At 45.1% G+C, this 16,526-nt stretch overlaps 1 protein-coding gene across 4 annotated transcripts in view; it reads left to right on the top strand.

Annotated features, from left to right (window-relative positions):
- The window catches only part of SFMBT1 (Scm like with four mbt domains 1), a 477,315-nt gene that overhangs the window by 318,215 nt on the left and 142,574 nt on the right, over positions 1-16,526 (top strand). For all 4 annotated transcript variants that reach the window (XM_069206385.1, XM_069206386.1, XM_069206384.1 and 1 more), the window contains one exon: positions 5,144-5,270. In XM_069206385.1, coding sequence (XP_069062486.1) covers positions 5,144-5,270 — 127 coding nt within the window. The remainder of the gene's footprint in view (positions 1-5,143; positions 5,271-16,526) is intronic.

Raw genomic sequence — 16,526 nt, 5'->3', positions numbered from 1 at the left:
TCACAATTAACTTTTTCAAATCCCATCTCCAACCTTTGCATATACAATCTTGTCTGGGAGCAATTCTCAATGCTCAGATATTGTTAGCATATCCAAGCCCAGCTCGAATTCAAAATGTTCAAACCTTGATTTCTCATTTACAGGAAAACCAAACTTACAAGGTGAGGATAATGATGCAGCTATTAGGGATGATGGTGTCTTGCACTTCCATCATTCCTCATGCCAGACTACACATGCATCCCCTAAAGCAATGTTTGTCTGATCAGTGGTCTCAGGCACAGGGTCATCTCCAAGATCTAGTGTTGTTAGACTGACAGACTCCTGTTCTCTGCAATGTTGAAATCCCACCAACCTCTCCAAAGGGCGGCCCTTTCAGCACCCTGTGCCTCAGATCAATCTGACTACAGATGCATCACACACAGGTTCGGGAGCTCACCTCTACAACCTCACAATAAAAGGTCTACGAGATCCCATTCAACAAGCTTCACATATCAATTACTTGGAGTTGCAAGTAGTTTTCCTAGCAGTGAAGGCCTTTCTGCCACGACTGTCCCACAAAGTGATTCTACTTCATACAGACAGCATGACAACCATGTATTATCTGCAGAAACGGGGAAGCCATATTGTTCTCACTTGTCACATCTTGCTCAGACAATATGGAAATGGGCAATTCACCACTACATTAATTTAGTGGCAGAGTATTTCCCAGGCTTGGACAACCAGATCGCAGACCTCCTCAGCAGTTTGCAGTAACAAGTCCATGAATGGAAACTCCACCCACAAGTCCTTCACAATGCATTCAAAAGTGGGGAACACCCCAAATTGACTTCTTTACCACCGCAGATAAAACAAAATGCCAGAGCTCTGCATTTAGATACCCACACCCTCAGTCCAAGGGCAGTGCTGTATGAATAAATTGATCAGGGTTATTTGCTTACGCTTTTCCGCCTCTCCCTCTCATTCAGTCTCCAGTTTGCAAATTGATCCTCACTCACCATGATCCTTGTAGCTCCGACATGGGCACATCAGGCTTCACATTACTTCTGGATCTATCAGTAGTTCCACATGAGAAGCTCCCCAACAGGCTGGCCCTTCTCATTCAAAATCAAGGACAGATCAGGCATCTATTCCCCAAAAGGCTCAACCTTGCCCTGTGGCCACTGAAGCCATAGAGTTTGGTTACTTAATTCTACTGCCAGAATGCATGTACATTTTAAAAGAGCCTAGTAAACCTACAACCAGACAGTGTTATGCTGCAAAATGGATTTTTTTTGTATGCTACTGTTGACCTAAACACATAGACCCACTCAAAGCCCCAGTCCACGACATTGTCTGTTATTTGCTGCATTTACAAAAAGCAAACTTAGCATACTCTTCTATTCATCTTCATTTGGCAGCTATAACTGCGTACCTCTAAAACAGATAACACATAACAAAGGTTTCAATTAAGGTCTCAAAAGAGACTTTCCACCCAGGGTACCTCCTGCACCATCCTGGGACCTTAATGCTGTCCTTACTACACATGTGGGTCCAGCTTTTGAGCCCATGCATGCTTTTTACCAGTCCTTTCATAGAAAGTGGCTTTTTTCCTAGCCGTCAGTTCCCTAAGACATGTAATTAAACTCCATGCTCTATCCTTAGAAGAACCATTCTTCCAAATACATAGAGATGGAGTAGTTCTCCAAACAAACCCTAAGTTCCTTCCTAAAGTAGTTTCACAATTCCACATCAACCAGTCAATTAAATTACCAGTCTTTTTCCCACAACTGGACTTGGTTGCAGAGAGAGCTCTTCACACACTAGATGTTAAAAGGCTCCATGTATGTATGTTATATTGATAGAAACAAACAGTTTAGGAAATCTAAGCAACTTTTTGTAGCATTTTCAATGCCCCATAAAGGCAACCCAAAATCAAAAAATGGTACAGCCAGATGGATAGTCAAATGTATTCAAACTTGCTATGCTAAAGCTTAACAGCATTTACCTATTACCCCTAAAGCACACTCCACTAGGAAAAAGAATGCTTCTATGGCTTTTCTAGGTAACTTCCCAATAGCAGACATATGTAAAGCTACAACTTTGTCTACACCTCATACATTTACAAAACACTATTGTGTAGATGTTTTAGCACACCAACAAGCCAGGGTGCAGAACACTTTTTAAAGCAAATACAACTTCCTCAGGCTAGCCACCGCTTATTTGGAGGGACTGCTTTACAGTCTATGCAAAGCATTTGGGATCTACTGCCACACATGCCATCGAAGGGAAAATATTACTTACCCAGTAGACATCTGTTCGTGGCATGTAGTGCTGTAGATTCACATGCACCTTCTCTTCTCCCCAGACGCCTGTGGCTGTTGTAGTTGCATTGTCATATAAATAATGTATTTGTGTAATTATACTGCATGATCATCTCTTCCTCTTTACACTCTATACACTTCTTACCTCACCCGCCACCAGGAAAACCTTCTAACAAAAGACTCTATGCCCATTCTCAGTATCACAGAGAGGAGGAGTCAGTCAATCTCGTGACTCAAAAAGATTCTTCAAACAAAAACAACTTGTAACACTCCGTACCCAACACTAGATGGCGGACTTATGCAAAGCATGTGAAACTACATCACTACATGCCATGAACAGATGTCTGCTGGGTAAGTAACATTTTACTTATGAGACATACTGTGTTTCATTAATTGAAATGGTATTGAGTACACATGCTCTTAAGAGAGGAGCTTTTCGTGTGTTGTTGCCAGTATATCAGTTGCTAGGCCTTTTTTAATTGAATTGTAGTGAGTCAGAATAAGTTCATAGTACACCCTTTCTCCTTGGTTTATCTGTGACACAAGACAGTAGCCTTCCCCTCAACCATCAGTGTGCCAATCTTGCGATCTGATCATTAATAACTTGTGATCTCATGCAGGCTGTATTTCAAACTATTCGATGGAAAACATGCATATCATTTTATATGCCTATATACCTTTTCAATCAAAAGTGCATTTGTACTATAACTACCAAGTTGTGTATGCCACCGTGAAATAAAGATAGCCTGTAGGTACAGATTTCAATCAAAAGTGCAGTTATACCATAACTACCCAGCTGTATCTGCCACTGTGAAATAAAGATAGATAGTAGGTACAGGTTAAGGTAGGTAGAAAGTGAGAGAGATAAGCCAGGGCAAAATCTTTTCCTGTTTGTAACGCATTTGACAATAGCCAAAACCCCTTACCTCTAGCGATCATTTAACTCTGGCCTTAAGCATGATGCATTTATGACAGGGTTCTAAAGTCATGTGGTGTATATAAAATCGAATTGTTAGCCTTCTAATAACGGCAAGGGTAATGTTAAGAGTATTACAATTGCTAACACTAAGATGGGGGCGGGGAACATGTGATATGTACCCACACAATGCTTCTGCCAAACTGCTGTAAATTATCCTTATCTCAGATGCATTGCATGTTTTCCTATGGTTCGGTTTTGATTTTTTTCCCTGGTTATACCAGGCAAAAGATTAAGTTTTAACTATGGATTGCGTGGCAGTAACAAAAACGATGAAAACAATAAGGTATCAACTTGTCTAGAGTACAAGCTGATGTTGAACACAGAGATGAACAGAAACAGTGTTTCTATTTGGAGTTCAGCCTTGAACATTTGACAATCTAGTGTTGCTAGTTATTGTTTCTATGAGTGTACTCATAGACTTGATTGAGACTCAGTGGAGAGCAGCATCAGGTAAAGGTTGTTTTATACACATGCCATTATCTGCATTAGCAATTGATGGTAATGTGTCAGTGTCATCATAGCCTGATTTCGCCATTAACTCTCTAAGAAGTGTGAATAGCAGGAAGACACCAGGAGAGTTCAATGCCATTTATGCTCAAGATTGGCATAATTGGGCACATACCTTGTAGACCACAAAAATGAATAAGGAAGCGAAGGATGAGGATGGAGCTGAGGCTGTAGTGATAGCCAGAAATTGGGAACTAAGAGAAGTAGTTAGGATCCATCTCATTGACTGTATGTGATAGGCTTCTGTTTGGAGAGGGTATTTGTTTGTAAATATTTAAAGAAGTGTGTGATAAAGCAGAAATTACTCTTAGAGATGTTTTTGGTGAACACTTTAGTACTATGATGGCATTGGATTTGAAGCAGGAAGAGGAGTGGACTAGGAAACTAGACAGTGTGAAACTTCTAAGGTTTTGTTATGCTAAATCAAAGGCTCTTTAATTGTGCCATTGTCTCAGCTCTGTGTAAAGATTTGCTTTCCAAAGGTGTGAGTTTCAAGGATTTAGTATCTAAAGACTGAAAAATTAATGTCAATATACTTTATATACATTTTCTGTCAAGATACTGATATCTTATTTCTAACATTTTTTTACAAGTGGGACAAATTCAACAATTGTGCACCTTCAGGTCGGGGCATAGGTATTTCAAGAGGGTTACTGACAGTTATTTTCTTTTTGGAAATTAATATCATCTGTTTTCAAGGCCTTGACAGATGAAAGCTCTTCAACACAATATAGTATGCTACATGATACATTTGAGATGCAGCTTGTATTTTAACTGAAGGAAACGTCCAAAGTGACACATCCAGCCTCCATTAGGTCGTTCAGGAGGTGCATGAGTACTCCAGAGATTATTGGTTTCATTGTACTAAGAGAATAGAGATTTGCCATTGAAGTCCAAGTTCCTTGTGGGCTGTGGTCACTTTCTAGTTTATTCTTGTGTATCTAATTGCAGCAATAGCCTCTCTGGAGTTGTCCGCAATAATACAATATCACCCACAGTCACAAAATATGTTTACTGGTGCTGCATAGTCTTCCATTGAAAGAACCCAGAACCTTCAGTTACTGCCTAATCCATGTTCATCGTCATAAGGTGAAATGCATTTCCATCAAAATCAATGAAGGATATTTTTGAATATATTTTCTTCAGGCCGTGACAGTCAAGTTTTACAGTGATTGCATGTAAACTACAGTAGGGATCTGATTGATATACTCTACCCTACGTACCTGGATGTAACACAATGGGTTTCCACTGTCAGTATCTCAAATTATTGAACATACAATAAAATGGTCATAGAATGTTGCATTGATTTTGAAACGTTTGGAAATTGCATTTAACATGCCCTGTCTTTTTTAATCAGCCTATATCTGATCATGGATTTAAGGAGAATATGAAACTAGAAGCTGTGAATCCATATAACCCAGAGGAGGTGTGCATTGCTACAGTCAGCAGAGTGAAAGGTTCCTATATGTGGCTGCAGCTGGAAGGTAGGTGTCGGTTGAAGGGAATGTTATGGGCTCCTTGATAATTAACACATTTTAAAAATAAACTTCTCTTGTCATTGTTAAACCAAGTCAAGAAAATCCAGATAGGGCAAAAAAATACAGTTTACTTGTGGGTTGTGGATATGTGTAGATTTTGGAAAGTTTGTTTGAAAGGTTTTTGTAGATGTGGGTGCCTCAGAACATTTAAAGGAAAAAAATTGTGGCAGTTGCACATTGCCTGCAGTTGCCACTGAAATTGAAGTTTCAGTTTCAAGGATTTGAACATGCAGAAAGAGCTCTAGTAACTTGCACTTTGACTTTTTAGTCCCTTTACAGTGTTTATTAATGCTCCATGATGAAACCGCAAAGACACATATTTACTGCAGCAGTGAGCTAAATGTTTGAGTCCTAAATAAACTATTCTGGCTGTAAATTTTCAGCTTCACACTTATTAACCCACACTCCTCACTAGACATTCCCATCGCCTGATTCTGTACCTCGTTACTCCCACAGCCAGTCAGCTAGGTATGTTTAATACCACACCATTTGCACCACACTCTTCAATTCAGACTCTTCATATATGCCTATTAGAACAGCCACCACTCATTGCCATTTCATATTCTGATGATTTTAGTTCATCTTGTTCATCAATCATTAAATTTGACCATTTCTATTTTGACTGGTTTAGCCCTACCATTCTGTGTTTGACGTAACCCCCTTGTTACACAGAGATACTGCAGAAGTTTCTATATATTACTGTCCCATTTGGAGAACATCGACATATAATTAGTGTCACTTTTATTTTAACTTGAACTGCCTTTCTCCCTTTCCTCTCTGTTCTGGCAGAGCTATCTATGTTTAAATTGTGGTTTGAATTTGTTTTCTGACTATCACTCCTCAAACCCTATTTATTCAGTAGTGATTTTGGTTTGCTTTCTGTCTAGCATTTTCATAAACAAAAAAAACCGCAGGCAGCTACAGAAGACCAATGCACTGGTAGAAATTGCCCTTCAGAACTACTACCTAAAGAATACCCAACAGTGTACCTTCGGCATATTCTTTTCCAATATATTCCTCAGAACATAGCCATGGCCTTGATTTAGAGTTTGGCAGATGAGTTGCTCTGTCAAAAAAATGATAGATATAGCTATTGCTTTATTTCAAGTGCCATAGTCTATGTATATGCATAGCATATGTATTAAGGCAGACGGCACATGTTCCATATTTTTGATCCATCTGCCAAACCCTAAATCTGGCCCTACATGATTAACTTTGTATGTCTACTTCGCAATATGATTACCCCCTTTAAATCAGACAACATTATTCTTACGTAGCTAAGCTTTCGAACCACATTTACTACCAACCCTAATTGAAGCACATGTAAATATTGTCCAAGCAGGGTATTCTACTCTTGTTAACATCTGAAATCTTGACAGTCCAATAAAAACATAGAATTAGTAAGGAATACCAATTAAAATTGGCTGTAATATGGCACTTTAAAAAAAATAAACGTGTCCATCCAAATATTGATTTTGACATACACGCCCAAGCCAATGCTCATACAAAGAGCAGATTTAATTACTTTAGTTTTTAACTGGAATCATAACTTTTGATACATATGTCTATAGTCCACAAATTTAAATTTCAAGATTAGTTAATTTAGTTAAGCTTAGTTAACATCAGAACGTATTATTGAGAATTGTAAATGCAATACTCCACATTTTTCTTTTGAAACTCATAAATAGCTATTTTTTGTCAATATGGCCGAATCAGGAACAGCAGTGGAAAAAATAGTTAGTGAGAAATATTCGGGGGAGCGAAAATGCACAACAAAAATAGTAGTTTTCTGCCAGCTGTAATTTTTTTAAACAAACATCACAAATATCAGAGCTTTAACTGAAAAATTGAACACCTGGTTCATGTTTCCTTTATCAGTGATTAAGAGGAGTTGTTGCATTTAGATGTGAAACTCCTGTTAAGGCATGACACTGTTTCACGTGATGCTCAGGCAGTCATTCCAAGAATCCATTTGGAATGATTAGTTGTGCTACAGAAATACCACATATTCACATGCATACATATGTTTCTTGCTCATAAACAAATATATATGTTTTAAAGGCAGGTAATATTTTGTTACTCGTGTTACTGATTGTACAGAAGAAGATTGTGCTTTATATTACATTGTGCGCTGTCATTTGTTAGATAGTTAAGCTCTTTTACATGGTTCCTGTAAAGAAATGGCTCCCTGTTGCAGTTACCCCCCACTTTTTGCCTGATACTGATGCTGACTTGACTGAGAAGTGTGCTGGGACCCTGCTAACCAGGCCCCAGCACCAGTGTTCTTTCACCTAAAATGTGCTTTTGATTCCACAATTGGCACACCCTGGCATCCAGGTAAGTCCCTTGTAACTGGTACCCCTGGTACCAAGGGCCCTGATGCCAGCGAAGGTCTCTAAGGGCTGCAGCATATCTTATGCCACCCTGGGGACCCCTCACTCAGCACAGACACACTGCTTGCCAGCTTGTGTGTGCTGATGAGAACAAAACGAGTAAGTCGACATGGCACTCCCCTCAGGGTGCCATGCCAACCTCACACTACCTATGCAGTATAGATAAGTCACCCCTCTAGTAGGCCTTACAGCCCTAAGGCAGGGTGCACTATACCATAGGTGAGGGCACCAGTGCATGAGCACTATGCCCCTACAGTGTCTAAGCAAAACCTTAGACATTGTAAGTGCAGGGTAGCCATAAGAGTATATGGTCTGGGAGTCTGTCAAAAACGAACTCCACAGCTCCATAATGGCTACACTGAATACTGGGAAGTTTAGTATCAAACTTCTCAGAATAATAAACCCACACTGATGCCAGTGTTGGATTTATTAAAAAATGCACACAGAGGGCATCTTAGAGATACCCCCTGTATTTCATCCAATTGTTCAGTGCAGGACTGACTGGTCTGTGCCAGCCTGCTGCTGAGAGACGAGTGTCTGACCTCATGCGGTGAGAGCCTTTGTGCTCTCTGAGGACAGAAACAAAGCCTGCTCTGGGTGGAGGTGCTTCACACCTCCCCCCTGCAGGAACTGTAACACCTAGCAGTGAGCTTCAAAGGCTCAAGCTTCGTGTTACAATGCCCCAGGGAACTCCAGCTAGTGGAGATGCCCGCCTCCTGGACCCAGCCCCCACTTTTGGCGGCAAGTCCAGGAGAGATAATGAGAAAAACAAGGAGGAGTCACTGGCCAGTCAGGACAGCCCCTAAGGTGTCCTGAGCTGAGGTGCCTCTGACTTTTAGAAATCCTCCATCTTGAAGAAGGAGGATTCCCCCAATAGGGATAGGAATGTGACCCCCTCCCCTTGGGAGGAGGCACAAAGAGGGTGTACCCACCCTCAGGGCTAGTAGCCATTGGCTACTAACCCCCCAGACCTAAACACGCCCTTAAATTTAGTATTTAAGGGCTTCCCTGAACCTAAAGATTTAGATTCGTGCAACAACAACAAGAAGGACTGCCTAGCTGAAAACCCCTGCAGAGGAAGACCAGAAGACAACAACTGCCTTGGCTCCAGAAACTCACCGGCCTGTCTCCTGCCTTCCAAAGAACTCTGCTCCAGCGACGCCTTCCAAAGGGACCAGCGACCTCTGAATCCTCTGAGGACTGCCCTGCTTCGACGACGACAAGAAACTCCCGAGGACAGCGGACCTGCTCCAAAAAGACTGCAACTTTATCCAAAGGAGCAGCTTTAAAGAACCCTGCAATCTCCCCGCAAGAAGCGTGAGACTTGCAACACTGCACCCGGCGACCCCGACTCGGCTGGTGGAGAACCAACACCTCAGGGAGGACCCCCGGACTACTCTACGACTGTGAGTACCAAAACCTGTCCCCCCTGAGCCCCCACAGCGCCGCCTGCAGAGGGAATCCCGAGGCTTCCCCTGACCGCGACTCTCTGAAACCTAAGTCCCGACGCCTGGAAAAGACCCTGCACCCGCAGCCCCCAGGACCTGAAGGACCGGACTTTCACTGCAGAAGTGACCCCCAGGAGTCCCTCTCCCTTGCCCAAGTGGAGGTTTCCCCGAGGAAGCCCCCCCTTGCCTGCCTGCAGCGCTGAAGAGATCCCTTGATCTCTCATTGACTTCCATTGCGAACCCGACGCTTGTTCTAACACTGCACCCGGCCGCCCCCGCGCCGCTGAGGGTGAAATTTCTGTGTGGGCTTGTGTCCCCCCCGGTGCCCTACAAAACCCCCCTGGTCTGCCCTCCGAAGACGCGGGTACTTACCTGCTGGCAGACTGGAACCGGGGCACCCCCTTCTCTCCATTGAAGCCTATGCGTTTTGGGCACCACTTTGAACTCTGCACCTGACCGGCCCTGAGCTGCTGGTGTGGTAACTTTGGGGTTGCTCTGAACCCCCAACGGTGGGCTACCTTGGACCAAGAACTGAACCCTGTAAGTGTCTTACTTACCTGGTAAAACTAACAAAAACTTACCTCCCCCAGGAACTGTGAAAATTGCACTGTGTCCACTTTTAAAATAGCTATTTGTGAATAACTTGAAAAGTATACATGCAATTGAAATGATTCAAAGTTCCTAATATACTTACCTGCAATACCTTTCAAACAAGATATTACATGTTAAATTTGAACCTTATAAACTAAGAAAAGATATTTTTTTCTATACAAAACCTATTGGCTGGATTTGTCTCTGAGTGTGTGTACCTCATTTATTGTCTATGTGTATGTACAACAAATGCTTAACACTACTCCTTGGATAAGCCTACTGCTCGACCACACTACCACAAAATAGAGCATTAGTATTATCTCTTTTTACCACTATTTTACCTCTAAGGGGAACCCTTGGACTCTGTGCATGCTATTCCTTACTTTGAAATAGCACATACAGAGCCAACTTCCTACAGTACCCAAATCTTCTAATTTTTCAGAATAATACATTTATTGTTAGGTCTCTACAGATTTATGTATTTCCAGTAAAAAATATATAATCTTAAATATGTAGATTTTACATTTTTTCCTTTAGAGTTAAAGTGGCGCTATTCAGTGGGTCTTCCAAATTATTTCTCTGTTGCATAAAAAGCATGTTTTGCAAAGATTATTTTTCAAATTGCAACCTTCTTTTATTATTATTCAGTGGGAGCATTTTAAGTATTAGATGATGCATCAAGCACAGCATGTATGTTATGCCTCATGTCCTGTTGAGGCGACATACATAGAAAGCAGGGTGTGATGGGCCATGGGGTTCAGAACATGTATTTCGGAAGTACTAGACAGCTTAATGTTCAATTGTGTTTTTTTACAGTGCAGCCTGTAGGTTTGAGGCTGCACAATGGTATCAAGCCCTTCAGCAGAATAGCATATATTTTTATATTTTGTAGGTGTTAGTGACATCAATTGTTGAGATTTGAAAAGCGTCCTCTGGACTGCATGTTTTCTCAGTTGGTTTTATTTTATTCAGGATCAGATTTTATGTTTTGTTAATTTCCAATTCTTCACTGCTTTTCCCCCTCAGAAGTGTCCATTTTGATATGCAGTGGGATCATGTGCCATGAGGTTTTCTTGGTTAGAAAAGAAGTATCTGGGGTTATGACAGATACATCCAAACCACACTGCCCCACTGTGTCATATGCACTTAAACATGATCGCACTTTGGACAGATTCAATCAACCAATCGTTGCTTGTTAAGCGTAGCTGCTCATTAGGGTACGAGGCACTGGGGAGGGGGGTAGAGCATATACCGGTGAGGTGGTCTAAAAAAGTCATGTCTTCAGTTCCTTTGTGAAACTGAGGAGGGAGGTGGTTTGTCTGATGTGGATAGGTAGGGCGTTCCAGGCGGTGGCTGCGAGGTAGTAGAAGGAGCGTCCTCCTGTTCTGGTTTTCCCGATGCGGGGTACTTCTGCAAGAGAGAGCTAGGCTGAGCATAGGGTCCTGTGGGGTACGTGGAAGTTGAGTCGCTGGTTCAGGTAGGCTGGTCCGGTGTTGTGGAGGGCTTTGTGTGCGTGGGTAAAGATATCTTGCAAGTGATTCTTTTTTTTCTATGGGGAGCCAGTGCAGTGTACGTAGGTGTTGCAAGATGTGGCAATGTGAGGATAGGTCGATGACCAGTCTGGCGGTGGCGTTCTGGATGTTTTGCAGTTTGCGGGTGAGTTTTTTGTTGTTTCCGGCGTAGAGTGCGTTGCCGTAATCTAATTCGCTGATGACGAGGGCGTGTGTGACGGTCTTTCTATGTCCGAGGGGGATCCATTTGAATGACTTACGTAGGAGGCGGAGGGTGTGGAAGCAGTGGAGCTGACTGAGTTGATTTGATGGTTCATGCTGAGGTCGGGATCCAGGATGGTTCCAAGGTTGCGGGCTTAGCTGGTGGGGGTGGGCGGGTTTCCAAGGGTGGGTGGCCATCAGGAGTCGCTCCATGCATTGGGTTGAGGGCCCATGATGAGTACTTCTGTCTTGTTTGTGTTGAGTTGAAGGCAGCTGTTTCTCATCCAGTTGGCGACTGCTTCCATGCCTTCGTAAAAGTTGTGTCTGGCCTTGACGGGTTCATTGGAGAGGGAGAGGATGAGTTGGGTGTCGTCGGCGTAGGAGATGATGTTTATTCCGTAGCTTCTGACGAGGTTGGCTAGCGGGGCCATGTAGACGTTGAACAGCGTGGGGCTGAGGGAGGATCCCTGGGGCACTCCACAGGTGGTGGGTTTGGGATCTGCGAGGAAGTTAGTGAGTCTCACTCATTGCGTTCTGCCGGAGAGGAAGGATTGGATGCAGTCGAGGGCCTTGTCTCTGATGCCGGCTTCATGGAGGCTTCTTATCAGGGTGTGATGGAAGACTGTGTCGAAAGCCACTGAGAGGTCTAGTGGGATGAGTGCCTCTTTCTCTCCCTTGTCCAGTAGGGAGCGGATGTTGTCTGTTGCAGCCAGGAGGGCTGTTTCGGTGCTGTGGTTTGTCCTGAATCTGGATTGGGAGATGTCGAAGATGTTGTGTTTTTCTATAAACGTGGTGAGTTGGCTGTTGACTTCTTTTTCAAAGATTTTCACAGGAAATTGAAGTAGGGAGATGGGCATGAAGTTTTTGAGGTCGGTGGGGTCTGCCGAGTGTTTCTTGAGGAGGGGGTTGATCTCGACTTGTTTCCAGTCGTCGGGGAAGGTGGCATCAGCTAATGAGTTGTTGATGGTGAGGCAAAGCTTGGGGGCGATGGTGTCTGCAGCTCTGTTGAAAATGTGATGGGGGCATGGGTCCATGGGGGCCCCGGAGTGTATGGACTTCGTTGTTTTCAGTGTATCTTTCTAAAAAAATCCTTCAAATGGATTCCCCCAGAGACCAGGAAGACAGTCACCCATGCACTCAACAGCAGCAGACTAGACTACGGTAACGCCCTCTACGCCGGCACCACACTCAAACTCAAACGCAAACTCCAGAGAATCCAGAACACAGCCGCACTCCTCGTCCTTGGCCTCCCCCGCCACAAACGAATCTCACCACACCTCAAATCCCTTCACTGGGTCCCCATAGACAAAAGAATCACATTCAAGATCCTCATCCATGCACACAAATCCCTCCACAACACCGGCCCAACCTACCTCAACGAAAGGGTGAACTTCCACACTCCCACATGCAACCTCCGATCAGCCGGCCTCGCCCTAGCCACAGTCCTCCGCATCCAAACCACCACAGTAAGCAGGTCCTTCTCCTACCTCGCCCTCAAAACCTGGAGCTCCCTCCCCACCAACCTTCGTAAAACCAAAGACCTCCTGCTCTTCAGAAAGAACCTCAAGACATGGTTGTTCGAACAGTGACCCTCCTTGCCCCCCCCTTTAGTCCCCCCTCCCCAAGCGCCTTGAGACCCTCACTGGTGAGTAGCGTGCTCTATACATTTTTTGATTGATTGAATGGTGAGGGGTGTCCAGATGGAGATTGTTGGTTTGTTGGTGTCGGGGTTTGGTAGAGGGGGTTCTGTGCGTAGGTTGTCTTTGTTGGAACTGTCATAGATGGTCTTGATTGTGTGGTGGAAGCAGGTGTTGAGTCTGTCACAGAGGTCCTGAGAGGGTGGGATGTCCGTTGTTTCACTGTTGAGTTGGGCGAACTCCTTGATGATGCTGAAGGGTTCCTTGCTGTTGTGTGCTTGTGAGGAGATTCTGTCTTTTATAGCTTTCTTTCTGTTTCTGATGAGTTGGTGGTATGTGGTGGTGGCGGCTCTGAAGTTGCTGTGGACTTCTGGGGGTTTGGTGTTTCTCCAGATTTTCTCGAGTGCGACTCGATTCTCGGAGTTCGGGGGTGAACCAGCTGGCTCTCTTTGCCTGGGTGCTGTTCTTTTTGAGGGGGGGCTATGGTGTTGGCGCAGTCAGTGATCCATTTGTGGAAGGTGCGTGCTGCGGTGTTTGGGTCGTCGTGTGAGATGGTGGGGGTGGCAAGGGCGGCAGTGGGCTGATTGTCGGTTATTCTTGTCCAGTTTCTATGCAGTTGTTGGAGTTAGGGCCTGGTGATGGTGGGTGTGTTGCAGGTGAAGTGGATGCATCGGTGATCTGTCCATGGGAGTACCGGGGTGTGGCTGAATGTGGTGGAGATTCCTGTGGTGAGGATGGGATCGTGGGTGTGTCCTGCAGAGTGTGTTATCTCTGTTACGATCTGTCAGAGTCCTGTGTTGTGGAGGCTGTCTAGGAGGGATTTGGTGTTGGGGTTTTGTAGATTCTCGAGGCGAGGTCTCCCAGCAGGGTATAGTTGGTGGCTGTGATGTCTTGTGCAGCGATGGGGTCTGTGATGGAGTCGGCAAATGGTGAACGAGGTCCGGGGGGTGGGGGGGCGGTAGATGATGGTTCCCTTGGTTGTGGATGTCGGGCTGGTGTGTAGCTTGAAGTGGAGGTGTTCCATCAGGTTTGTAGATTCTTTGGAGTGTTGGTTCAGGTGGAGGTTGGACCTGTGGACGATGGTGATTCAAACTCCCCTCCAGGGCGGCTGGGGCGGTCTTTCCGGGCAATCTTGTATCCCTGGGGGATGGCAGTGTCTGGGCCTGAGGTGGTGTTGCTCCAGGTCTCGGTGAGGAATGCGACATCCGGGGTGGTGTTGTCAAGGAGGTCCCAGATTTCTGTGGCGTGTTTATGGAGGGAGCGGATGTTCAGGAGGATGCACTTCAGGGGTTTTGGGTACAGAGAGTTGGTGCGGGTGGGTTGTGTTGGGTCCTGGGTCTTGGTGGTGGTGCAAGTTTGGCGGCAGCAGAGGCAGCTGAAGGGACCGTGTGTGTTGCCTGGAGATGCTTGCTTGCAGTTGTTGCTGTGTCCTGGGTTGAGTGCGATGAGTTTTGCTGATATGTAGAGGCGGGGGTGGCAGGACCAGGGTTCCTAGTGCTGGTTGCGTTCGGGTCGTGGACGGGCGCGGACGAGCTTGCCTTAGGTGCACCCACTGTGCATTTCGGCTGCCATTAAGTAGGGAGGTGTCAGAGTCACCAGATCCTCGGGGGCTGCACACGTTTCCAACATGTCCACCACAAGACAGCTCCAATACTCCGATTAGAATGTCACAGAGTCTAAGAGAGTCCTAGTGGGGAAAAGCTGATTAGGTAGGGAACAGCTGGGAAGGAGACCTGTAGGAAGCAAAAGGTTAAAACACACAATATCAAGATTATATCATATTAATCTTTACTAGACAATGATTCTAAGCATTGTCATACTGTAACCATGGATAACTTAAGCATGGACTAAATCACTAGGCCTCAAGACGTTTGGTTACCTGTGAAGGAATCAAGAAGGATTAATACCACTTTTCAATGAACCTCTCAATTAAATGTTACACATTGACTAAAAACATAAGAACCTTCTTGAATTATGTTTTCAAAATCAGACATAGGGCCTGATTACAACTTTGGAGGAGGTGTTAATCCGTCCCAAAAGTGACGGATATACCACCAGCCGTATTACGAGTTCCATAGGATATAATGGACTCGTAATACAGCTGGTGGTATATCCGTCACTTTTGGGACGGATTAACACCTTCCTCCAAAGTTGTAATCAGGCCCTTAGTCTTTTTGCATGAGGACAAGGAAATAATCTGAATGTTTTCTGGAACACCACAGGAGTTGTATTAAGGGACTTATTATGCACATTTAATGTAACATCTAGAATTCTAGCACTTAGGCGGTCATTCTGACCGCGGCGGTCGCCGCCCGCCAAGCGGTTCCCGCCGAAAGACCGCACCGCGGTCAAAAGACCGCGGCGGTCATTCCGGCTTTCCCGCTGGGCCGGCGGGCGACCGCCAGAAGACCGCCGGCCGGCCCAGCGGGACAGCCCCTTCAACAATGAAGCCGGCTCGGAATGGAGCCGGCGGAGTTGAAGGGGTGCGACGGGTGCAGTGGCACCCGTCGCGATTTTCACTGTCTGCTAAGCAGACAGTGAAAATCTTTGTGGGGCCCTGTTAGGGGGCCCACGGCACCCGTTCCCGCCATCCTGGTTCCGGCGGTGGACACCGCCAGAAACAGGCTGGCGGTAAGGGGGTCGGAATCCCCATGGCGGTGCTGCAAGCAGCGCCGCCATGGCGGGTTCCCTGGGCCAGCGGGAAACCGGCGGGAAACCGCCGGCTCCCCTTTTCCGACCGCGGCTTTACCTCCACGGTCAGAATCGCCCAGGAAGCACCGCCAGCCTGTTGGCGGTGCTTCCGCCGCACTCCGCCATGGCGGTCATGGACCGCCAAGGTCAGAATGACCCCCTTAGTTTCTTAAAATGCAGAAACATGAATTGCGCACATTGCGGATTTCAACCAGAATATGTAAATGCCATGAAATGGTTCCGCACAATGAACATCATGAGTTAAACACAAGAAATGAATCGCACGTCTTGCCAATTCGAAAGCCACCATGTGAATGCCATGAAATGGTAGCGCGCAATGAACAACATGAGTTAAGCACAAGAAATGAATCGCACGTCTTGCCGAATGAATGCCATGAAATGGTAGCGCACAATGAACAACATGAATTAAGCACAAGAAATGAATTGCGCATCTTGCCGATTCGAATGCCACCATGTAAATGCCATGAAATGGTAGCGCACAATGAACAACATGAATTAAGCACAAGAAATGAATCGCGCGTCTTGCCGATTCGAATGCCACCTTGTAAATACCATGAAATGGTAGCGCACAATGAATAACATGAATTAAGCACAAGAAATGAATCGCGCATCTTGCCGATTCGAATGGTACCTTGTAAATGCCATGAAATGGTAGAGCACAATGAACATCAAGAGTTGCACACAAGCAATGAATCGCGCGTCTTGCTAA

This window comes from Pleurodeles waltl, chromosome 9 (genome assembly GCF_031143425.1).
Source record: "Pleurodeles waltl isolate 20211129_DDA chromosome 9, aPleWal1.hap1.20221129, whole genome shotgun sequence".
Lineage (NCBI taxonomy): Eukaryota > Metazoa > Chordata > Amphibia > Caudata > Salamandridae > Pleurodeles > Pleurodeles waltl.
Note: the sequence above shows the minus strand (reverse complement) of the source record. Positions and strands in the feature narration are given on the sequence as shown.